General features: G+C 40.3%; 1 protein-coding gene across 3 annotated transcripts in view; it reads right to left on the reverse strand.

The window, feature by feature from the left end:
* Positions 1–750: 750 nt before the first annotated feature.
* The window catches only part of tp63 (tumor protein p63), a 116,408-nt gene continuing 90,325 nt past the window's right edge, over positions 751–26,833 (reverse strand). For all 3 annotated transcript variants that reach the window (XM_087993413.1, XM_043702555.2, XM_043702556.2), the window contains exons 8-12: positions 26,048–26,172; positions 10,911–11,062; positions 10,259–10,400; positions 5,171–5,264; positions 751–4,142 (exon numbers count right to left, since the gene is read on the reverse strand). In XM_087993413.1, coding sequence (XP_087849539.1) covers positions 3,846–4,142; positions 5,171–5,264; positions 10,259–10,400; positions 10,911–11,062; positions 26,048–26,172 — 810 coding nt within the window. In that variant the 3' untranslated portion in view covers positions 751–3,845. The remainder of the gene's footprint in view (positions 4,143–5,170; positions 5,265–10,258; positions 10,401–10,910; positions 11,063–26,047; positions 26,173–26,833) is intronic.

Below are 26,833 nucleotides of genomic sequence, written 5' to 3' on the forward strand. Positions count from 1 at the left end.
ATGAATGGGTTATTGAAGCTGGCTTGTCCTTGTCATATGTGCTTTAGTTCTTTAGCATGCATGAGCCATTAAACTCACCTGAAACAAGAACGACTCCACCACGTTTACCCAGCTTCTTGTCCTGTATCATTGTCATGGGCTTGGAGTCATATAGTACAGAAACACTCTTTCCTCCATGCCGACTATAATCCCAAATTAGAACTAGTCCTATCTGCCTGCAAACACTACTTAATCATGTACTCTTTTGTAATAACTGAGAAATCTAGAAGTAAATCTAGAAATAAGCCTGAATCTCAAGCACAGCTGCAACATCCATGCTACACTCAGTCCACCATTTTGGTCAATCACCATGCTATCTTAATGCGATCAGGGCAACAAGGAGGGAAATCATGTTGAACTAATTCATTAGAGTTCTTTGAAGAAGTAACAAGTGACTGGATGAAGTTGAGCTTGTGGATGTGCTGAAATTGCGATGTTCTACACTAATTATAATTATGTAATTGACTGGGAAAGGAGGTTCTCACGAGCTGTGAACTGGGACATTCTGCCATGTACTGTACAGTGTCAGAATCAAACAGCTCAAAGCCAAACAACAGTTTTTTTTATAACTAACAAGGCACTCTTGCCCCAACAATTAGGGAACACACCTTGCACAGTCACACATACTGATGTTCACAATTAGGAAGCTTTTGGGTGAATGACAAAATTTTATTAGATCAAAATTCAAATGATACTCAAAGGAACCAGGACTCTTGAGAAACGTTTAATTGGATGCTTAATACTGGAAGAAAAAAAAAAGGAATGTGGTGGTAGTTTATACAGAAGGAACTCTACAGTGCATCAAATCCAACACGCAGCAGATTTACACTTAACTGAAACATAAGTATTGATTCCAAATAGTACGAATCTGCCAGCATCCTGATCTGCTACCCACTCCTCTCTGATTACTATGGTCACAAATAAAGTTTATTCAGTGAAATACCCAAACAAAAATCAACACCCTCATATATAAGCCCTGGATGTTATCATTTTGCAAGCATACTGTGCTGATCTGTACAGTGCTAATGTGACACTGGGCCCTGCATTTATTCAGCCATGAATTGTAATAATTGAGTGAGTGCTGAGCTTGGCCAGTGTTGGTGAGTGCACATTTTGACAAAGTTACATGATTTATACCACCTTAAACATTACATATATATTTATTTCTAAAAAAGATTGACAAAATGCTCCAATATATATATATACAGCAACATGAAATGAAAACTGACCAACTATTTTATGACTGTTATCCTACTACAGACAAACTCCCATTTAAAAATTTAGACACATGCCTTTTTAACACCTGCACAATCAAAGCCACAACATTTGTTTTTGTAGAGACGTTTTTGCTCTTTTTCTCTCAAAATACAGTCCAAAACTATTTTTGGGAAAACCTATAGACATCTCCAGTAGTGCTGTGTCTTTGTGATCATATCAGAAAGGGAGTTGTGAAAGTCACCGTGGGGCAGACACACTCATTGGCTTGTTATCTGTGACATTAATTCCTCTTCTCCTTCCAATCCTGTGTCAGGCTCAAACAATTCCAGCAGGTCAGACTGGTCTGGAAGAGTAAGGTCAGAGGATGAGTGGGTTATTTGATCATTGTGAATTTGATCATTGATCATTGTGAATTGGAGGGATAAGAAAGAAGAGGACAAACATGGGTTTCTGTACAGGAACAACTCTGCAAGGATTACCCTGACATTTTGAAATTGTTTTTGAAGTGCAATAAAATTGAAGGATGCAAAGAGAGGGATAAAAAGAAGTAAAAGTGTCTCTACATTTCTGATTGCGGCTACTAAACCCTAATTCACAGTTTGCGAGGAATTTCAATGACATGAATCACCTCAGCCATTAGCACCAAGCTGTTTGGAGTTCACCTGCAGGACAGCCTCAGTCACTGTAGCAAAATACCAAGAGATGAATATAAAACAAAATATTGAAATCTAGGACTCATATATGAAACGGATACAGTAACACAAAGGCTACCCCAGAAACAGATTCAAGTAGAGAAACAGAATGCTGCAGCGTGTTAAAGTCATGGTACAAGTGGTGCTTTCAGTCAAATTTAAATTCCTCCCACTTTCCCCCACTCCCTTCCACCAAACAAAAGCTGTCTGGGCTGGTTTGTGCGGCTTCTTTAACTGGGTGACAATGGTACAAATCGATAGTCACAGCCTGCTTTTCCATTCGGAGCTCTGGCTATCATGGAGCCCATTTATCACGCCGCTACTATGCAGATCAGTTTACTGGACAGCTCTTAATCACTAAATTTAATAGTGTAATTTTAACAATCAGGTGTCTCAGTATCATATATATGAAATGAACTCTACACTGACATTTAAGCAACAGATATCAGTGAGACACTAAGAATGGTGCATATTACAAAGATCCTAAACATCTCATCTGTGTCACAAGGTAGTACATCTTTCCAGTAAAATTTTTGAATTTTCTTACAAGGATCCTATTGTTATTAGTGAAAACTGGAAAGTCTGAAGAGAAGGGAATTCTTTTACAATTGTGGCCTAATTAGGGATAAACCCAAAAAGTTGCTTCTGCTCCAGACTGAAGGCAGTGCCCCATGCAACTGAGATTGCTGAATGGTCTCTCCCTATCCTGAGGAGATGAAACCTAATCAAATCTAGCAGTCCCGCAGAACTGGCCAGCACCACCAGGATCAGTACTTTCACACCATGTAACATCCTGCAAATGAAATGCACAAAGTTAAGGTGGATCGCAATGTAAAATTCTGGAACATTATAAAATTTGGTATCATTGATCGCCATGAAGCTCTTTTTCCCTTTGCCCCTTTAAATTTAAAGCAAATCTCAGAATATAATTGTCAGTCAAGGCTGCGTTCACAAGCTAACACATCACAGCTTGTAAGTGAAAGGGTTCATATCCCAACTCTAGCTAACTGTCAGCTGCATTCATTCAGTAGGTGACATGTGGTTTCAATGATCCAGGACATGTCAGCACCAGGAGATCACATTTGGAGTTCTGAGTGAGTTGACAATAAGCCCAGTCATAATCATAATTCACTATTGGAAGAGACATACCACTCAGCCACCTCAACGCATTGCAGGTGAGCAGGAACAGGAAAATGCCAAAGACACAAAACTATTTTTGCAGTACTGAATCTCAGTAAGGGCTCTTTGACCCATTTCCAGGAGTTGAATTCATGTGGTAGACTGGATGGTTGTACATTGGTGCTCTGTCACCGTCAAAAAAAACAAACAATACCACTAATTTCTCCTCTCCTCATAGAGGTTGCCAGCCACTGTTCTAGTGCCTGTAAGTACTTTTACAGCACTTCTGGCCTTAGCTGAGGCAGTGAAATATTAAGTGTCATTTTTGAAGTGCAAGATAACCAAGGATAGAGTGAGGATAGAGGCCCAGCAACTCCATTCAATCTGCCTTCCTCACTTGCACGTTCACTCTGTACTTACTTGCACACCTTTATGCAGTTGCAGTTTTGATGCACGAACAATACCATTGATTAGAATGACCCTCTCTAAACAGGAAGAGATGTATAAATATGGCAGTTACAAATCCCACATAGCCCCCTCAAGCACCCTATAAGCTTTGATACAGCTACCATATATGGGCAGTTGGGCTTAAGACAACAAAAAAAGTAAAATAAAGACAAATTAAAGTTGGATAAGTGCAACCAATTTGAATACGAGTAAGAATACTCAAAGTATAGATACTTTGTTCTGACAGTGTCCCCTCGTATTGTTGTCATCAGTAGATATGTTTGGAACATTGTCTTTTGTGGTTTAGTATGGTTGTTGCTCCAGACCACTTCACTCCCCTTCCTCCTTGATCCGCTGCTTGCTGCGGCGTCCATCCACGTCAAACCCAAAATCATTCCAATCATCGCGGGGAGGGAAGGAGATGGTCTGGCGCAGGGTGAAACGGACAGCATCAATTACCCGTTCACCGCGTGTCTCATTCTGGGAGCCCATACTGGCAGTAGAGGCACTGCTTGTATTTCGCAGTAGTTGAGGAGGAGTTGAGAAGTCAAGGGACTGTCTGTGGTCCAGTATTCCTTTCCAGATGGCATGTCGGTATTGCTCAGGAATCTTGAGGCTGATGAGATCCTAACAAAAAAAATTTTAAAAAAGGATTTGGTCACAGAGCCAGCAAATCACTGATCATTTTTGTGTGTTCACACTGCTGAAACAGCACTTCAAAAGCACGGACTGGAAACTTGACAGAATGACGTCCAAGACTTTGCATTTATTGCTTTCAACTGGGAGAACAAATTTATTAAATTATTCCTTTAAAAAACAATGCAAAACTTCAGACTTTGAGAAAAAACATTCTTTTATTGAGTTTAATGATGCTGTTCATCATTTAACTCTAGATATCCTGAACAAAACCATACCATTCAGGACTGTCCTCCTTTCCTTAAAAGGATAGTGAATTAGTTGAGTTTTCATGAGAACCCAACATCTTTATACTCACCTTTATTAATACCACAAATGATCTCACTAATTAAATTTAGTTTCACAACTTTTCATGATGAGTCTTGAGTATTGACCTCTCCTTTACAATAAGCACTGTATCATAAACCACACACCTAGCAATTAACTTAAGGGACCGGGAAACACCTAATCCTTCTGATATTTTTCCTTAGTATTTCCATCATTTTCCATTTCCATTCTCTCAGAAACACCTGCTTTAATCATTGGGACAAAGCCTTTACAACCATGGAATAAATTAAAAGACAAATATTAGTCATTTTCTACCTCTTCCGAGGGGAACTAAAATCAGAAGGACTGACTTTCCTGTTTCTGGTCCAGTTTTGGTAAGTGTGAGAGAGATTTCAGTGAACATAATTATTGTCCACTCATTGAAAGAGGTTAGATGAGAGAAGGTCCCTAAGCAATCACATGCCTGATCTGTATTCACCTTCCTCAAGTTGCAGATATAGGGAAGTGAGTGTGACTTTAAGGCTTAATTAAATATCTGTATTATCTTTTCATCCAAATTTCATGACACTGAGGACTGTGTAGAAACCCATATTGAACATGTTTTGGTGTTTCCATTATGTGATGGTTTTACTAAAGAGATGAGGGAAATCTACAGGGATCAGGGACCTGAGTGGGAAGTGGAAACGACTTACATCCATGGTAAAATGCTCGATCTGGTAAACGTTCATCAATCCCTGGGTGGTGAAATACTCCAAACACGACGCACAGCCGGCTCTCGTCAGAAAGCTGCAAACAGAGGGGATGAACAATCAGTGCTGTATTTTGCTCAAGATCACAACTTTCTTAAACAACTAGCAGATGCACACTGAGTAACAGAAAATTTTATGCAATTATGACAAACAAATCAGCAATAAAACAATTTCTGTAAACCCACACAAAGTGTGAATAATCAGATCATCTGTCATACTGATTGAGTTAAAAATTAGCCAAGACACCAGGAAGCACTCCACTGCTCATGCCCAAAATAGTGCCCTGGAATGTGGTATACTCAACTGAGGTTTAACATCTCCTCTGCAAAACAACACCTATGATAATATAGCAGTAATGCATTGGGATTGTCAGTAAAAAGTTTTTTAAAAAATTATTTAACTAGATGTGGGCATTTGTGACTTGGTTCGAATTTACTGCCTATCACTAATTCGCCTGTGGTGGTGGAGGTGGGCTGTCTTCTTGAATAGCTGAATTGTTTGGGGTGTAGGGATACCCACAGTGATGTCAGGGAGGCAGGGGGTTTCCAGAATTTTGACCCAGTGAAGCGAAAGAAAAGTCATATAGTTCCACGTCTGCATGATATGAGACTTGGAAAGTAATTTGCAGGCGCTGGTTTACCCATGTATTGGCTGACCTTGCCGTTCTGGTAAAGGTTGAGAGTTTGGAAGGTGCTGTTAGAGGAGCCTTGATTTGTAGCAATGATTTTTGAAGATAGTACACACTGCTGCCCCTGCAGGTCAGTGGTGAAGAGTGCAAGAATTGAAGGTGTTAGGTCAAGTGCAAATCAAACCAGGGTCCAGAACAAAGCGATTTTCTTGGGATAGGTAGTGGGCCATTTTGGACTAAGATGAGAAATTCCTTCACACAATGGGAAAGAACAGAAGTATAGTGTCCAGACTGCCCCTATTTTCCTTGTTTCCCAGGGGATTACTTTGTACTGGATGACAAAAGTTCATGAGTGCTATTGGAGTTGTACCCATCCAAGGTAATGGGACGTATTCTATCACACTCCGGACCTCTTTAGATTAGATTCCCTATAGTGCGGAAACAGGCCCTTCGGCCCACACCGACCCTCTGAAGAGTAACCCACCCAGACCAATTCTCCTACTCCCTACTAATGCACCTGTCATTATGGGCAATTTAGCATGACCAATTCACCTGACCTGCACATCTTTGGATTATGGGAGGAAACTGGAGCACCCGGAGGAAACCCAGGCAGACATGGGGAGAATGCCTGCGTGGCGTTTGCACAGTCCCTTGAGGCTGGAATTGAACCCAGGTCCCTGGCGCTGCAAGGCAGCAGTGCTAACCACTGAGCCACCCTGTGCCATCTAGATGTTGGACAGGTTTTGGGGAGTCAGGGAGGGAGTTATGTGTCACAGTATTCACAACCTCTGACCTTCTCTTGTAGCCATAGTATTTAAATAGCTAGTTCTGGTCAATGTAGCCTCCCAAATGTTGATGGTATGGGACTTAGTAAGGCAATGCCTTTGAATGTGAACAGGTGATAGTTGGATTCTCTCTTGTTGGAGATGGTCACTATCAGAAACTTTTGTGGCACAAGTATAACTTGCCAATCATGAATCCAAGCAAGAATATGGTCTGTGGTTTTCTGCATTTAGACATGGACCTCCAGTACCTGAGGTGTTATGAATAGTCCTGATTAGTGAACGCACTTCTGACTTTATGATGGAGAGGTCATCAATGATGAAGCAGCTGAAGACATTTGGGCCTAGAAAATGACTCTGAGCAACTCCTGCAGAGATGTCCTGGAGCTGGATCTCTGAATTACTGGGGGATGTGGTGGTGCAGTGGTTATGTCAATGCACCAGGCCCTAACATTCTGGGACATGGATTCAATTATAGATGGCAAAATTTGAATTCAATAACAATCTAGAATGAAAAAGAACTTAACGATGACCATGTAACCACTGTCAACTCTTGTAAAAACCCTTTCTGGTTTAGTTATGTGGGAAGGAAATCTGCCGTCCTTTCTTTGTCTTGGAGTGGAGCTTGAATCCACAATCTTTCAATTCAAAGGCAAGGAAGCAGCATGCTACTCAACTCTGGGACAATCACAGTTGATGCAGAAGAGATTTCTCATTTCTAGCAGCAGCTCCAGTTTGCCAAGGTGTGTGTGTGTGTGTGTGGGGGGGGGGGGATTGCTACATTCTTCCTTTCCCTCAGTGAAGGAGTAATTGGGACTATAAAGTAACTCTGTCCAACCCAGTAACTCCGCAGCTTCCTAATCTGTACCGACCATTCCTGGACCCTTCCCTCAAAACTTTGCTGCAAAGAACAAACATGCGCAGTTGAAACTGTAAAGATCCCTGTAAGTAGTCAAGGATTTTTCACGACTTGGAGAATTTGAAATTGGTTCATTTACAGTGAAATTTCTCTTTAGTCTCAATTCACCCACACCGGCGTTAATCATGAACAGGCTGCAACTTTAAAGGAATAGGAATAATTGGGAAAATTAAATCAAATAGCTCAAAGAATATTATTTCATAAGATAAATATCTTTGGAATGTGAAATTGAGGGGTTGATTTGTGCATTTACGGTAGGTATGGATGCGATCTATGGAGACTTAAATAGGAAAAGACTTGTTTATGCCTTAAAGACATATCTTGCTGACTTGTGATTCATTCAATACTGGGGCAAGAGCAGTGAGAACAGGTGGAGCGTCAAAGGTTGAGGGGTGATGCTACAGAGGTTTATAACATCACGAGGTGATGGATGGAGTGAATAGTCAAGGCCTTTTTTTTCTCCCCTGGGTAGGGAAGCCCAAACTAGAGGGCATAGTTTTAATGTGAGGGGGTAAGGTTTAAAAGCAACCTAAGGGGCAACTTTTTCACGCAGGGGATGATGCATGAATGGAATGAGCTGCTAGAGGAAATGGAAGTGGATACAATTACAACATTTAAAAGGCATCTGGATGAGTACATGAATAGAAAGGGTTTAGAGGGATATGGACCAAATGAAACAGTTTAGGATATCTGGTTGGCATGGACAAGTTGGACTGAAGGATATATTTCCATGTTGTGTCTCACTATAATTCTAGGTCAGGCTCAGAATTTAAGGAAAGCCAATCAATGGGTGAAGAAATGGGTTTCATACTGTTTTCTTCCCATTACTCTTTGCAAATAACCATATTTTCTCCAGCAGTTTATTTCAGAGCCTAATAACTTGATGATCTATCTTGACTTAGGTTTCTTATATCTGAATCCATTCTCAAACATCTTCTGTCATGCCTTCATATTCTTCCTGAAATGCGGTGTCCAGAACAGAACGCAGTACTCCACTTGAGGCTGAATTACTGCCTTATACAAGTTCAACATACCCTTGGTGCTCTTATAATCTATGGTCCCATTTAGGAAATACAGGCAATTAACCATTCTCTCAAACTGTCATGCTACATTTAACAACTTCAGTTCATTAACATTCAGGTCCCTCTGCTCCTGCACTCCCTACAGAAATGTATCCTTTATTTTGTACTGTTTGTCCAAGACTTGCTTATCACCTTTTACTTCTCTGCATTGAACTTCATCTGCCATCTATCTGCCCAATTCAATGTGTCTACATCCTTTGGAAGTTGACACCATCCTCCTCACAGTTTATAATGATTCCAACATTTACAGTAATTACAAAATCTGTTTGTTTTGAAATTGTGTCCTGTAGGTATAGATCATCAATACAGATCTATAAGATCTCAACATTGATTCCCAGGAAATTCAAATACAAAGCTTACCCTAGTCTTAATAACATCCAATAACCATTACTCGGTTTCTGGTCACTCAGTAAATCTATGTTGTTAATGTCCCTTTTATTCCATTTGCTCAAGTCTGTTGCATGGCAACATACCAAATGCTCTCTGGAAGTTCCTGTACACTACATCAACACAGTTACCCATGTTAACCCTCTCTGTTACAACATCGTAAGAACTCCAGAAAGTTAGCTAAGATAGATTCTTCCTTAAAAAATCCACGCTGGCTCTCCTTAATTACCTGCATTCATCATTGTGACTATTAATTTTTTCGTAAATTATTGTTTCTATAAGTTTCCCAACCAAAGTCAAACCAGGTGGTCTATCATCGCCAGGCTCATCCTTACACTTTTTTGGACAAAGGCATAATGTTTGCAACGCTCCAATCATCTGGCACCACTGAGTCTAAACAAAACTAAAACATTGCGGCCAGTGCCCTGGCAATTTCCACTTTCACATCTCTCAATATTAGATTAGATTAGATTACTTACAGGGTGGAAACAGGCCCTTCGGCCCAACAAGTCCACACCGCCCCGCCGAAGCGCAATCCACCCATACCCCTACATTTACCCCTGACCTAACAGTACGGGCTCTTTAGCATGGCCAATTCACCTAACCTGCACATCTTTGGACTGTGGGAGGAAACCGGAGCACCCGGAGGAAACCCACGCAGACACGGGGAGAATGTGCAAACTCCACACAGTCAGTCGCCAGAGGCGGGAATTGAACCCGGGTCTCTAGCGCTGTGAGGCAGCAGTGCTAACCACTGTGCCACCGTGCCGCCCACTATTCTTGGATGCATCTCATTTGGTTCTGGTGCCTTGTCAACTAAGTGCAGACAGCTTATCCAATACCACCTCCTTACCAATTTTAAACCTTTCAAGTGACTGAATTTAACCCTGGCCAGTGTTGAACTGGTTTATCTTGGCTCAGTGACCACATATGGTGTGTGGTCTCCAGTTTGAATACCTTGCAAACTTAAGATTGTGGGCTTCTTATTGAAGAAAATAAAGGCTCGCTGCCAGTGAAAACTCAATATATTGTTGTTTATGACATAAACCTGAGCCGATCATAGTATAAAGTAAATCAGTTTTCAGATTTTACTGTGGGATTAATTCAATTCGTTAACAGATTGATGGTCTGAAATTTCATAAACAGGGAATGCTTCATGGCTCTATGAAAATGGTCCACTTTATGCAAACTAATTCTACAAAGAAAGTGAGTAATCTCATCACCACCTCTGACCTGGAGATGCTGTTGTCAGACGGGTAAGGCGGAGGCGGTGTGCAATGTGAAGTCGAAGCCATTGGTGAAGGCAATCCCTGCGTGGGACTCAACCCATTCATGTCTCCATTCATCATCTGAGGAACATTCATCATCTGAGGAACTGAGGAAACAAAATAACTGATCAGAAACAGCCCTCATCATGCTTCTAAGCAGCTTTATGCTCGAGATAACCCACCCACTCTCTATCCATTACAGCCTCAACATTACACACTGTGCTTTATACAAAAAATGTGGCCTGGAGCAACGACTAGCAAATTAGTTCAGATCCCTGTCCATCAGGAAACAACTTAGTTCAGGACCATTTAAAAATATGGAGTTGTCCATTTAAGACAGAGGTGAGGAGAGGTATTTTGTTTCTTAGAAGGTCAAGGATCTTTGGAACTCTCTTCCTAACAAGGCAATGAAAGCAGAGTCTTTGAATATTTTAGGGTAGAAATAGATATTGGTAATCAAGGGAACAAAAGTCCTGCCTAATGATCAAGTATTGCAAATGAAGAAAGAAAGGCTGCGAGTGTTTAGCGAGAAGCATCATCCATCACACATACATGTGCCTAGGATGCAAGAAAGGAATCAGTAGTTTCTTCACATAAGAGAACAAACTGGATCTTACCCATACTTCCTGGGGGCATGGGGGCTTGTGTGAGTGCATTGCGCTGCGGACTGATGAGCTGGCTGACAGAAGGCAACTTGTTCCCCATGGTGGCCATTTTATTCACTGGAGAGGGAGAGGGCCCAAAGGACTGCTGTGATTGCATCGATGGCCTGAAACAGAAATAGTAAAATGTAAACCTGGTTTGAAAATAACATTCACCAATTCCCCAAAATGCTATTATTATACATATCACCATCATATTAGCAAGTTCAAATGCATCATTAGCAAAATGACAGCAATAAGGCATTTTACTTGGCTCATTATCTCCATGTTGGTCCTTACTCCCACTGGAGCAATTCATCATGATTCCAATTCATGATTCAACCGAAAAACTACTAATATTCGTCATTTCGATCCACTACTCTTAAATACCAGGACTGATTTAACTTTACCTGGTAAGAACATTTTCTGCATTCTAAAATCCAACTGTAATGGAACTACTCCTTTACTCCTTCCCTTCAGAGTTTTAACACTAATCCTGAGCCTCTGACAACTGATTCACTTCTCAATCCACCTTGAGAGTGGTCCACTCTATCAGCACAATGCACAGCCCAAGATCATCTTTCTGATGAGAATTCAAATGCACCTTCTCTACCTGTGTATAGTACTGTTGTCATATTTGAAGGTGAGCTTGTAAATGTATAAAGAAAACTGTGCATTTTATTAGTGTCTCAGAAATGCTCATAAAAAATTACATCAGAGATGTCAGCAAACATGGCAACCATTTTGGAAACTTTCAGGGCGGAGATCAATTGAATCAATTTTAGTGATGTTGCCTGGGATATAAATATCGGATCCAAGGGCTGTATACCCATGCTCCTCCTCCAAGTGCTATGGCATCACCACCCAAATGTGAACCATGGTACAATGTCTCAATAAAGACAGCATCTCTAGCACTGCAGGGCTCCCCTCATGGTGACAGCAAACATGCCAAGGACAGGGGTGAAAACTTGAAAACCTCTAACTCAGACAGAAGCTCTAATGGAGGTTTCTAATCTTAAACTGAATCCAGAAACTCTTGCGACATTCAAACTTTTATTATATGGAGTAGGATTCTGCTGTAATATCCTTGACCCCAAGTCACATAGACAGAGATGAAGGGACAATGAACCAGACATTGCTGGGGGAAATGCATTCTAACAATTAGTCAACAGCTTCAGAAGAGATTTCTTCTGATGGTTGAAATATATACATAAATGCACTGAGTGTTTCTACATTACAAATTTTAGTGAATTTCCTGACCTCGCAATCATACTGAGAGTTCTATTTCAGCATTTCCCACAACGTTTACTGGTTTCCTTTCCAGATGAACCACTGCTCCCCTTTATACATTCTCCACAAAATACTAGCTCCTCAGAAATTTGGAGCTGCCCCAAAAAACAAAGAGACACATCACACATACTCCAGTTGCTAGATTTATTGAAAGGATCAGTACAGATATCAGCATCAATCCAGAATGTACACAATTACCCCATACTGAAAACCATAGTCAAAAAGACCAGATAGAAAAAAAACACAGAACATCTTTATAGAGGACCCTTTTCTGTCCAGCAGTAGCCCAGTGATACAACCTTTCAGAGTTTTGATTCCTTAGCTGTCCCAACCAGGAAAATGAAAAAGATTGTACATGACCAATGCAGAAGTTCAGACAAAGTTTCTCTGGAGCAACTCTGCCTTCAGTGCAATGACTGAGAATTTCGCAAATAGCACTGTGCATAATTCGACCATTACATTTGGTGGTGGGAAACTTCAGGAACAAGAAAATGATATGCTGATGGCTGCAAGATTTATTAGCCTCATTTTTTAAAGTTCTGTGGCTAAACCCTCTTTACTTTTATTTCATTTCCTTCTAACCCAGGAAATGAAAATGGATGCATGAGCACTGTAGGACAACTCTCCATTGGCTTTCATCCACATGAGGAAGCGCTGTTTGTGTTTGTAGCCTTCCCAATCTTCTGATTTCCCAGTGCTCTTGGCCACTTTATAGGCTCTCTCTTTTTCTTTCATAGATTTCCTGACTTCCTTTGTCAGCCATGGCCATTTATATGTAATGAACCAGACTTTATAAAAAATCTTAAAGTAAGGGAACACTTAGGAAGCAGCGACCATAATATGGTAGAGTTCAGTATGCAGTTTGAAAGAGAGAAGGCAAAATCGGATGTAATGGTGTGACAGTTAAATAAAGGTAATTATGAGGGCATGAGAGAGGAACTGATGAAAATAGACTGGAAGCAGAGCCTAGCAGCGAAGACAGTAGAGCAAAAATGGCAGGAGTTTGTGGGTAAAATTGAGGACACTGTACAGAGGTTCATCCCCAAGAAGAGAAAGATTATCCGGGGAGGGATTAGACAGCCATGGCTGACAAAGGAAGTCAGGAAATCTATGAAAGAAAAAGAGAGATCCTATAAAGTGGCCAAGAGCACTGGGAAATCAGAAGATTGGGAAGGCTACAAAAACAAATCGAGGATAACAAAGAGAGAAATAAGGAAGGAGAGGATCAAATATGAAGGTAGGCTAGCCAGTAATATTAGAAATGATAGTAAAAGTTTCTTTCAATACATAAGAAACAAACGACAGGCAAGCGTAGACATTGGGCCACTTCAAACTGATGCTGGAAGCCTAGTGATGGGAGATAAGGAAATAGCAGGAGAACTTAATAAGTACTTTGCGTCAGTCTTCACAGTGGAAGACATGAGTAATATCCCAACAATTAAAGGGAGTCAGGGGGCTGAGTTGAGTATGGTTGCCATTTCAAAAGAGAAAGTGCTAGAAAAGCAAAAAGGTCTTAAAATTGATAAATCTCCTGGCCCTGATGGGTTACATCCTAGAGTTCTGAGGGAGGTGGCTGAGGAAATAGCGGAGGCGTTGGTTGAGATCTTTCAAAAGTCACTGGAGTCAGGGAAAGTCCCGGATGATTGGAAGATCGCTGTTGTAACCCCCTTGTTCAAGAAAGGATCAAGACAAAAGATGGAAAATTATAGGCCAATTAGCCTAACCTCGGTTGTTGGTAAAATTCTAGAATCCATCATTAAGGATGAGGTTTCTAAATTCTTGGAAGAGCAGGGTCGGATTAGTACAAGTCAACATGGATTTAGTAAGGGGTCGTGCCTGACAAACCTGTTGGAGTTCTTTGAAGAAGTGACAAGTAGGTTAGACCGGGGAAACCCAGTGGATGTGGTCTACCTAGACTTCCAAAAGGCCTTTGATAAGGTGCCACACGGGATGCTGCTGAGCAAGGTGAAGGCCCATGGTGTTCGAGGTGAGCTGCTAGTATGGATTGAGGATTGGCTGTCTGACAGAAGGCAGAGAGTTGGGATAAAAGGTTCTTTTTCGGAATGGCAGCCGGTGACAAGCGGTGTCCCGCAGGGTTCAGTGTTGGGGCCACAGCTATTCACATTATATATTAATGATCTGGATGAAGGGACTGGGGGCATTATAGCGAAGTTTGCTGATGATACAAAGTTAGGTGGACAGGCAGGTAGTACTGAGGAAGTGGAGAGGCTGCAGAAGGAACTAGACAGTTTGGAGGAGTGGTCCAGGAAATGGCTGATGGAATTCAATGTGAGCAAATGAGAGGTCTTGCACTTTGGAAAAAAGAATAGAAGCATGGACTACTTTCTAAACGGTGAGAAAATTCGTAAAGCCAAAGTACAGAGGGATCTGGGAGTGCTAGTTGAGGATTCTCTAAAGGTAAAACATGCAGGTTGAGTCCGTGATTAAGAAAGCGAATGCAATGTTGTCAATTATCTCAAGAGGGTTGGAATATAAAAGCACTGTTGTCCTACTGAGACTTTATAAAGCTCTGGTTAGGCCCCATTTGGAGTACTGTGTCCAGTTTTGGTCCCCACACCTCAGGAAAGACATACTGGCACTGGAGCATGTCCAGCGGAGATTCACACGGATGATCCCTGGAATGGTAGGTCTAACATACGAGGAACGGCTGAGGATCCTGGGATTGTATTCATTGGAGTTTAGAAGATTAAGGGGAGATCTAATAGAAACTTACAAGATAATACATGGCTTGGAGAGGGTGGACGCTAGGAAATTGTTTCCGTTAGGTGAGGAGACTAGGACCCGTGGACACAGCCTTAGAATTAGAGGGGGTAAATTCAGAACAGAAATGCGGAGACATTTCTTCAGCCAGAGTGTGGTGGGCCTGTGGAATTCATTGCCACAGAGTGCAGTGGAAACTGGGACGCTAAATGTCTTCAAGGCAGAAATTGATAAATTCTTGATGTCACAAGGATTAAGGGCTACGGGGAGAATGCGGGTAAGTGGAGTTGTAATGCTCATCAGCCATGATTGAATGGCGGAGTGGACTCGATGGGCCGAATGGCCTTACTTCCGCTCCTATGTCTTATGGTCTCTGCACACAGCAAAGATGGGTTCTGGATCAGATCCTGCAGAAAGTTTACTTGCTTATGGTGCTCTTGAATTGAAATGTTTAATGGGTAGAATTAGACAATATTCAACGCAGCCTTCAAATGCTTGCATCTTTAACTGGTGCTGGTCAGACCTCTCTGTGGGGGATCCCTTGCAAATATCAAGACACTCCTGAGGGTACTGATCTCAGAAGACAGCATTGACTATTCAGTGAGTATTAGTTCAGAAAATGCATAGGATACAGCAAAAGGCTCTTCCTATTATCAAATCAATAAGCCAAAAAAAATTAATGAAATCTGGATCATAGAATTATTGTGTTCCTTGTACACCCATCCTCAGATAGACAGCAAACAAAAATCTCAAACTCATGCTGTGCTCCTGAATGCTCCCTAAGGAGCTAAACTCTCACCACAGTCGGATAGATTGATTGTCCTTTTAATGTGGAGAGTCCTGCACTTTGAACCTGAAATAATCAAATTAATATCTCATCACGTCTCTGGAGATTCCTTAATATTGGATACTGTAGGAAAAAAATATATTGTGAAGATCACAGCCTCAAAAGCAAATCAGTACTAACAATAAATGATTACAATGAACCTATTTCATCCTAATGTGAAGATATCACTGAATGATATATTTCAGAGCAATAACAGACTAGATCAGGTGGGATCAGGGGTGGGGGGAGCTGAGAAATTAAAAGCCAATAAAGAATGCAGCCAACTACTTGAGATCATTATCTATATTATGCATAAATTGAGACAAAATAAAATCAATATGTACAATAAAACCAGAATTTCTGACACAAGGCCAGCTCATGTCACCTCATTTCACATAACATGATGAAACAGAAATAGTAACCCATCGCAAAATGACTCTTAGATAACAAGATGGAATTATGTCAATGGCAGAACCACCCTCCAAGGGTGAAGTGTGATTACAAACTCTTACATTTCTGCTCTTCAGTAAACACTGAGGACAATCTGCTTGAGTATTTCATCAGGCAAGAATCACAAATGTGCCAAGTAGTTCAGTTCAGTGCAAGTGGTCCCAGTCTCCAGTACCAAGGTCCCCAACACTTGGATCTCTCACCACTGATGAAGAGAACAATATTGCTAACAAGCTACTGGAGGACACAATCACTTTTTAGACTCGTCATTTTTTTTTAAAAATCAAAAATTTAACAACAAAGGTTCTACCCTGGACTCCTCAATTTTACCCCTTCTCCATGTTTCCCAAGACAAGTAATTCATATTGGTGTATGATTTTTACAGGTGCCTGTCCAAGTGACCATTTTTCACAGGACTGGATGGTTAGATTAGAAACATTTCAGTGTGATACTGCGTATAACTGGATCTGTGCATTTTAATCCAACTCTTGATGATACAATGTATACCTGGATGCGCAGAAATCAATATGACTCAGTATAATACTTTGTGCATCTGTGTGTGTCAATATAATTAACCATTGTACGACACACACACAGATCTGTGTGGTTCAGTATAACTGAACACCATACTTTCCAATTCCCTGATGTCCAACTGTCATCCTAAATTGAGAGGGATCTACCTAAATTTACCATTTTCCTTTTGTTTTATTTACAGACAGTGGGCTCACTTGGTAACATAAGTCAAACTAGTAAGCCAATTCAACAATGCTGTGATTCCAAAATACAGGCCCACTCTATGATTATAATAGATTATATATGTCATTCTCGAAGGGTTGCTGAATTTTAACATCATGACATTTATAAAATGGGAATATCAACTTTTAAAAATCTCAATACAATTGAAAGGTTACTTCAATAGTCAGGATTTCAAAATTTACTGTATTAGATCAGAGGATTATATATTATAATTCAGCATAAGTGACAGGAAAAAGCTCAGAAAAAAACCCAATACATCTTCCCTTGATTCGACTGAGTTACAGACTGCAGCACACTATTCATACTTCAATCTGGTATGATCTTCGGATTTTATTTTATTATCAAGCTTAACTGAAAAAAATAATTCTCTTCTGTTGCCCTGCAAGCAACGTGCAAATATCAGCTACCTTTCTCACCAAAATGGGCAAAGAAAAAGCAGTTTCTTGAAGAATTACAAAGCACAACAAGGTTGAGGTGTATTTGGTGCCTTTCCCTGTGTTGCGTCCCAATAACATGTTCTTTAATTGTGGGGCAGAAATCCAATATCAAAATGCTAGATGCTTCAAGTTTTGTGTTTTCTCTTCTGACTGTATTTTAAATAATTCAACAAGTCTGAAAACAGGGCCAGAAACCTATAAGATTTGCCTGGGTTCTTCTGTTCATTCTTCCCATGAAGGAAAATACTTCTTTTTTGACCAAGCTCAATTATTAAATTCTTAAAACTTGAATTGCAAACCATGTACCATGCAGTGTGATTATGGTACTGGTCTAGTGAGTCACAGGTCAAGAGTTCAAACCTCAGCCAGCAAATTCACTCACTTCTAGACTGGCAACTGAAAGATGAGAAAACAAATGATGATCATAACTTGAAGAGTTACCATATAGGTGTCCTGATAGCCAGCAAGAGATACAGGAACACATATACAAGCAGGTGGCTCAGTGGTTAGCACTGCTGCCTCTCAGTGCCAGGGACCTGGGTTCAATTCCAGCCTCAGGCGACTGTCTGTGTGGAGTTTGCACATTCTCCCAGTGTCTGCGTGGGTTTTCTCTGGGAGCTCCGGTTTCCTCCCACAATCCAAAGATGTGCAGGTTAGGTGAATTGGCCATGCTAAATTGCCCATAGCATTCAGGGCTGCGTACATTAGGTGCATTAGTAAGGGGTAAATGTAGAATAGTAGGATAGGGGAAGGGATCTGGGTGGGTTACTCTTTGAAGGGTCAGTATGGACTTGTTGGGCCGAAGTGCCTGTTTACACACTGTAGGGATTCGATATAATTCTAGATCATGGAAATATGCAAAAATAACAGTGTTGTTGTGGTGATTTTAACTTCCTGAATATTGACTGGGCCTGAGACAGGGCAGAATTTGTTGGCTGTATCCAGGAGGATTTCTTGAAACAATATTTAAATAGTCCAAATAGGGAAGGGGACATACTAGACCTTACGTTGGGGAATAAGGCTGACCAGGTGATTGAAGTTTCAGTGAGGGTGTATTTTGGGAACAATGAACATAATTCCATAAGTTTAGTGATAGTTATGGATAAGGATAAGACTGGTCCTCGGGTGAAAGTGCAAAACTGGGGGAAGACTAATTATGACAGTATTAGACAGGAACAGAAGAAATTAGATGAGAGGTGACTAGTTGAAGTAAATCCACATCTGACACGTTGGAGTCTTTTAAAGGCCTGTTGATCAGAGTTCAGGACCAGCATGTTCCTGTCAGGAGGAAAGAGAAGGATAGCAAGAATTATTGAGTTTAGTCAAAAGGAAAAGGGACGTATATGTAAGGTTTTAGAAACTGAAAGCATACAATGCACTTGAAGAATATAAAAGAAACAGGAAAGAACTTAAAAAGGAGATTAGGAGGACTATAAGGGTCCATGAAATGTCCTTGGGATTAAAGGGAATGCCAAGATATTTCGTATGTATATCAGAAGCAAAGGTTAATGAGAGAAAGGGTAGGTGCACTCAAGGAAATAGGTGAAATCCTAAATAAGTACTTTGCATCACTGTTCACCAAGAACATGAATGATGGTAAGATTAGGGATATTCTAGAGTATGTTGAGAAGGTGGTGATGTTGAATGTCTTGAAAAACATTAAAGTAGATAAGTCTGCAGGGACAGATGGGATCAATCCCAGAATACTGAGGGAGGAGAGTCCTGGGGCCTTGACACAGATCTTTGAAACTTCTTTAGCACAGGCAAGGTCTCAGACTGGAAAATAGTCAATGTTGCTCTTTTGTTCAAAAAAAAGGCAAAAGGCATAATTATAGACTGGTGAAAATATAGACTGGAAATTATAGACTGGTGAACCTTATATCAGTGTTTAGGAAGTTTCTGGAGAAGATTCTTAGGGACAAGATTTACTTGCACTTGGAAAAAATAGAATTATTAGGAATAGTCAGCACAGCTTTAGGTGGGAGAAGATCCTGTCTCAAATTTAATTGAGTTTGTTGAGGAAGTGACATAGATTATTGATGAGGACACAGTAGTGGATGTTGTCTATATAGACTTTACTAAAGGATATGTCAAGGTCCCTCGTGATTAGCTCGTACAGAAAATTAAGTCACGTGGGATCCAGGCTGAGTTGATAAGTTGAATACAAAATTGGCATGATCATAGAAGACAGAGGTTAGTTGTGGAGGAGTGCTTATCTGACTGGAAATCAATGATGAGTGGTGTTCCGCAAGGATCAGTGATAGGACCTTGTTGTTTATCATATTTTTAAATGATGTGGATGAAAATGTAGGTGAACTAATCAGCAATTTTACAGACAACAGAATTTGGTGGTGTTGCAAATCATAAGGCAGACTTTTAAATGATACAGCAAGATGTAGATCAATTAGAAAGTTGGGTGGAGAAATAACAGATCAAATTTAATCTGGACAAGTGTGGTGATGTTTGAGAGATCAAATGCAAAAGGATAGGATACAGTAAATGGCAGGCTTCTTTGGAGCATGAAATACAGAGGGATCGTGGCATGCAAGTTCATAGCTCCCTGAAAATGGCAACACAAGTGGATGAGGTGATAAAGACAGCATACTTGCCTTTGCTGGTCAAGGCACTGAGTATAAAAGCTGGAAAGTCATGTTGCAGTTGTGTAAAACTTTAGTAAGGCCACACATTTATATTTTGATTATTAATTCTCATGTCCATATTCAGAATGTTTACATAAACTTGTCACGCTGCAATTCCATCTTTCCAACAATGTGGCATCTCCAATAGAAATGTGAACATGAACATCATGGAAAAGGTTCACAGAAAGCACAGGATGACGCAAGACTGTTAATTCAGTGATGTCGATGTATTTTAAAATAGTATTCTGCAATTGGCACTGTTAGCTTCTCTGGTTGAGGGAATACTCCACCTCGCAACGAAACATGACAGGTTAGGATCATGGCATATTTAAGGCAGCTTTAGTACATCAAAGTGCAAAATATTTTCACCTCAAGAATCCCCTAACTTGCTTTGTGTTTTTAAATGGCTAATTTTCCTTAGAATGTGGACCATGGTGACAAAGTAACATGCACCAACCACCCCTTGTTGCACAATGGGATTAAAATGATAGTTAGACATGTACCCTTGAACAAATAATAAATACAATTAAGACCATAATATGTAGGAGCAGAAACTTAAATAGCAGCTTCCCTGGCTATTGTTTGATACCAGCCAGATTACAGATTGAATGAGTTTGATTTCACAGCTTGCTAGTGGGATTCATACTCATGCCCTTGCTAATTGAGAATCAATACTTAGTGATCATACATGTTCTACTGGGGATGTGGTCATGGTGTACAATGCGCTCACTGGAATGGAACTTAATGCCACATCAGATGGAGTGCTATAGAAATAATTGCTTACAAACTGCCTGTAACAAAGATATGAAATCGTTAAATCAGTAACAAGCGCTAACTGAAAGGCATCAGTAAATGCCAGGTGATCTCCTCTTGTAGCATTTGGGAAATGCAGGCCACTTCATAAATCCAACGAACACCAGGTTCTTGTGCCACTTGAAGTGGAACATGCATCCCTTTTGAACACCACCAATTCGGTTCTTGGGGGTTTCCCCTTTTATAAATAATGGAAGGTTTGAGTTGTGCTCTCTTCGCTCCACCCCCCTCTTCCCAGGTTATGTAAGGTGTTCTCAGTCTGTACACAATCGGATGTTTTCTCCTTCATTAACAGTCTTTTGCCACAGTTTGACTCCAGGCGTTCGTTTTGAAAGCAGGCGTTCAGCAGACTGGAGAAAGGAATTGGAGAAAAAGACAGAGACAGAGAGAGAGAGAGAAAGAGAGAGAAAAAATACAATAAGGATTGACAGATTTAACTCCTTGTCTTAGACTTTTCTGTCTTCATGATCATGACAATTTCTGTGGAAGAGACTGTGGTTTTGAATATATTTATTTGGATTCAGAATTACTGGACTCATATTGAAAGGGCATGATCAAACAGACAATCAAACTGGTAGCAGGAGTTAAAGGGGATTTATGCTTCTGAAATCTAATTCAGCCACTGATATCACTGTGCAAATCCCTCATTTCACTTGTTTGTGGCCCATAAGATGCTGTCAACTGAATCACTTGGTATCAGTCCTCCAATGCCAAGACCATTAGATTATGGTTATCTATAAAGTTCTGGAAGTGAGCACCAGGTAAATCTTTTGTTTATGTACAACTTGTACTTGCAAGTTTGACAGTCAAGGGCCTCAAATGCAGTCAAACAGAAAGACTCCATTTAAAAAGTGATTAAAGTGATGAGAATCTTATTGAACTAGGCAAGTGAACAGTCCCATGCTTAAAAATGTGTACAAATTAACACAAGGTCATGTGACAGGCAGGCTCAGGGAACGAAATGATGATAGGAGCTATCCACTTACTAGCACCATGGAGCAACCCGAGCTCACAGACTGCAGTAGTTAAAAGGTAAAGTAATCCGCAGCATGAGATCAGGGGCTGGGCATTAAAGAAGGGCTTGTCACCTCAGCCTCTGACATTTGTTTCTAAAAACAATTAAAATATTAAACAGGATCCATTAAGTGGATCCTGCAATACATCTGCAAATGGTGACGTTTCTGTATAAAATTAATGTAATCAGATCAATGCACCTGATGGATTACGGAATGTGATTTACAATATTGAGTAATTATGAAAGGAAAGGTGGTTGAGACTTGTTTACTGAACTCTTTTCGACAGAGCACTGGGGAAACGATACATGACGGCCAGTTTTCTGGAATGACAAAATCTTCATCCAATTTTGTGGAACAGAAGGAAACAACTCAAAGCCACCAAATAATTCCAATCACATTAATTGTGCCTTCAGGCTGCTTTTAAAAGTACACCTTGGTTTTTGAGTTGCTGGTGTATCTGGCAACTCACATACTGCTCATTTCACAGCAACTGACAGTGAAAGTTCCCAGCCTGTATGAAACTGTACTGGGACTGTGAATAGCAAGGGGACAGCTCACAAATCCCTCTCAAGGCCCATTCTTTCTCTTTTGAATGTTATTGTATTCACTTTTAGGGGACAGGCTGTCTTCTGGAGAAACAGACTACAAGAAGGAAGCATATGGCAAATGGATGAGAATTTGAAAGCAAAGGTATGCTGATAGATGAGGTTAGGTACCAACACATGATCTAAGTGGACGTAAGTAAGGTGTTTGACATGGTTCCTCGTGGTAGACTGGTTTTCAAGGTTAGATCACTTGGAATACAGGGAGAACTAGCCATTTGGATACAGAACTGGCTCAAAGGTAAAAGGTTTGCTTTTCAGACTGGCAGCCTGTGGCCAGCAGTGTGCCAGAAGGACCGGCACTGGGTCCACTGCTTTTTGTCAATTATATAAATGATTTGGATATGAACATAGGAGGTATAGTTAGTAAGTTTGTAGATGACACCAAAACTGGAGGTGTAGTGGAGGTTACCTCAGAGTACAACAGAATCTTGGTCAGATGGATCAATGGACTGAGGAATGGCAGATGGAGTTTAATTTAGATAAATGTGATGTGTTGCATTTTGGAAAGCCAAATCAGGGCAGGACTTATGCACTTAATGGTAAGGTCCAGGGGAGTGTTGCTGAACAAAGAGACCTTGGAATGCAGGTTCATAGGTCCTTGAAAGTGGAGTCACAGGTAGATAGGATAGTGAAGGCAGCATTTAGTATGCTTGCCTTTATTGGTCAGTGCATTGTATAGGAATTGGGAAGTAATGTTGCAACTATACAGGACATTGGTTATGCCACTTTTGGAATACCATGTGCAATTCTGGTTTCCTTTTATGGGAAGGATTTTGTGAAACTTGAAAGGATTCAGAAACATTTTACAACAATGTTGCCAGGGCTGGAGGATTTGAGCTATAGGGAGAGGCTGAATAGGTTGGAGTTATTTTCCCTGAAGCATCAGAGGCTGAGAGGTGACCTTATAGAGGTTTACAAAATCAAGAGGGACATGGATAGGAGAAATAGACAAGGTCTTTTTGCAGGGTGGTGGAGTCCAAAGCTAGACGGCAAAGGTTTAAGGTGAGATAGGAAAGATTTAAAAGGGACATAAGGGGCAACCTTTTCATAAAAGGGAGGTGTATGCATGGAATGAGCTGCAAGTGGAAGGTGGTGGAGGCTGGTACAATTACAACATTTAACAGGTATTTGGATGGGTACATGAATAAGAAGTGTTTAGAGGGATAAGGGGCCAAATGCTGGCAAAAGGACAAGATTTATTTAGAATATCTGGTCAGCATGGACAAGTTGGACTGAAGAATTCGTTTCCATGCTGCATATCTTTTATTACTCCATGACCCTATGTTTTTCAGATGTTGATCGACCTGCCTTATACTTGGAGCATGTTTTGTTTTGCTGTCACTTTTCAGGAAGATGTCTGGTGCGATGTCTGCTACTCCTTTAACAAGGTCATGTTGTCCTTGGTTTTTTTTATTCCAAAGGAGGTTATAAAAGACAGAGATTCTAGTTTGTCTGGGATTATGTCACTTTGATTACAGCTAACAGGCAACAATCAAGGAAAAGGGCTTTTCATTTTTTTTAAAAAACATTCATACAATGAAAGGGGACTGGCAGTTCTCCCAGTTCAGGGATTTTTCTAGTTTGGTTTAGCTTTTAGCTTGGGACCCAAAGAAACAGCTACAGTGAAAAGAGGTTGCATGCTGATTTGCTTTCTAATATCTCCCTTGTAAGAACCTGGGTTTGAATTTACCTTTTTGTCAGGGAGTGTATTTATGGGGATATTGTAGGAAATTGGAACAGCATCATTATGTTGCGATAGAGTCAGTAGGGTTTTCAGTAAGGTTACATTATTCTATACTCTGTTCTTTTTTGTGTTTCATTGGTAGTCTGTAAATAAATTGTGTTGTTTAAAACTGAGTGGTTTGACCAGCTGCATCATGCCTGGAATATGCACCTTAAACAACTAGAAAAGTTAGGGTCTGGGCTACCTTTTCAAAATATTTTGAGGGGGTCTGGCCTATTCCAAAACGCTGGTTATAAATAAATTCTCAGGATATGAGGCTCTGCCTACTCATCATTCAGAATACTGGGTGCTATACCACTAGCCATCCTCAAGCCATCCACCACAATAAAACTAAAGTGAAACAAGAGGAATAGCTTCTATTAGCATTTCCAAATCAAAAGAATGGAAGCAAAACAGCCAGTTACACAGATAAGCAACAGTAAAATAAATAATGACAGACAAATGAAATGTCATGACCATGAAGCAGACATCAAAAAAAGTGTGAAAGGCATAAAAGATCCAAGGAAACTTCCAATAACAACTTAAAACTGCAAAGAAAACAGTTTGGAAGCTGGAGTTATGGTGCTGCATTACAATACATTTTAGGATTTCTCCTATTATGAATTCAAATTGATAAACACAACCATGAAATTTTAAAGATAAATGCAATATTTCAAGATTGCTTCATTCTCCCACAAACTTGGTAAGCCAGGTGCAGACTCAAGCTCAGAAAGGTAAAGGCACCTCAGATTTCACTATCCCACACTTGAGGTACTGAATGAAAGTATAGGAAAGCAGTTCAACTGCAGAGCTTTTTTTGCAAAAAGTATGATGGGAAAAGGAAAAATGAAAAAGAGAGCTAGTGTAAATGACTGAGTTCTGGATTTTTGTTTCTGCATTTCTAAGATACACAAAACAAAGTAGTGCTGCATGGATGAAATTAGCTCGGATTCCATTCAACGGCACTAGTCAAGACCGAATGGAGCATGGAAATAGTTTGGCTAATTAGAACAGTGTCTTGTTTTAGGCACTTAATTAGTAGATTAAGATTAAATATTAGATAAAGATTAAATATTAGATTTTGTTCATTAAAGTGCAGAAAAGACTTTCTACTGGATTGTTGTGGCATTTGGCAATTTTATATGATGTTATCATGATCAAAGCATGAAGGGGACTTCATCTCATAATCATTGTTTCTAACCTCATAATCATCATTCAGATGGATCTGCACTGTCCCCTCATTGAGTTTAATGGTCTTTCTACTAATTAAGTGCCTAAAACAAGACACTGTTCTAATTAGCCAAACTATTTCCATGCTCCATTCGGTCTTGACTAGTGCCATTGAATGGAATCCGAGCTAATTACTTCCTATTCTATCCTTCATCACACGGTGTGGTGGTGGAAAACATAATGACTCAACACATTATTCTTAATGAACAAAATCCCTGTTCCTTCACTGAGTCAAAATTTTGGAACTCCCTTCCTGAAAGAGATCTGGTCTCCCTCTACCAGATAGTTTGAAGTGGTTCAAGGCTTGTTATCACTTTCACAAGGCCAATTAGAGTTTGGCAATTAATTCTGGCCTAACCAATGATGTCCACATCCCATGAAAACTGGCAGAGAGTTTAATGCAGCTAATGACTTGTGGGGCTCAGCCAATTGGCTACACAGCAGCTGGGTTACACGAATGGATCACTGCCATGATCACCGGCTGTCAGATGTTATCCTCTCCACAACTGAGGTTGTGTTAAAGCGTTAAACCATAAAAAGTCAAAAATTAGGGCATAGAGAGGGGCCATTAGGTTCATTGTATCTGCATCAGAAAGTGATAACTTACTGTTTCTGCAGCAGGTGCTGCTGTTGTTGCCTGTAGTTCTCAATCGTGTGTTGTGGCAATAATTGCATCAGCTCCAGTGACTCTTTAATTTTCAGCAATACTTCATAAGTCTCTCGTCCTCTTATCTGAACATCAAAGAAAGTGCAATTAGTCAGATACAGAGGAAGAACAAGAGACAGTTACATGTATACAGTACTTTCTGTAGTGAAAATTTGCAGGTCTCAGGAAAAAGATTGAGATTGGGTAATTGATGAATGGTGGATTGATCAAACGATTTGGTTGTGAAGCTTGACAGGAGCAGCAAAAGGGAATGGTTTTGGACAAGAGTTCTACAACTTAAGAATATGGCAACTAAAGTTATCCCACAGTTGACGTAGCAAAATGTGAACAGATTTGGGAGGCTTAGAGGGGTTTAAGCACAATTCAGAGTTAGAAAAGACTGACACCATTAAATGAATATATCAAGCAGCAGGTAGGAGGAGATAACAGATAGTCAATGTCAAAGTTTACAGGCTTCATTCTGTTTGTTTACTGTGGGAGCTCATGCATCAGGATTACAGTAAGGGAATTTCAAAATAGATGGATGTAAAATGATGGACCTTTCAGCTTGAATTCCCTAACAACTGAAATTCATGATGTCTAAACCAAGACATGTTGCACTGAAAGAGAGACAGGAACAGTGAAAATTGGAGCGTGTGCGCATGAACAGAGAGAAATGAGGTTTCAACACCATGCCACTTCAGTAAATAATCACAGCTGAATAGTACCATAATGCATTGGGCACTG

This window comes from Chiloscyllium plagiosum, unplaced genomic scaffold (assembly GCF_037043375.1).
Source record: "Chiloscyllium plagiosum isolate Xiang-an unplaced genomic scaffold, Cpla_swu_hap1 HiC_scaffold_13, whole genome shotgun sequence".
In the NCBI taxonomy this organism is placed as follows: Eukaryota; Metazoa; Chordata; class Chondrichthyes; order Orectolobiformes; family Hemiscylliidae; genus Chiloscyllium; species Chiloscyllium plagiosum.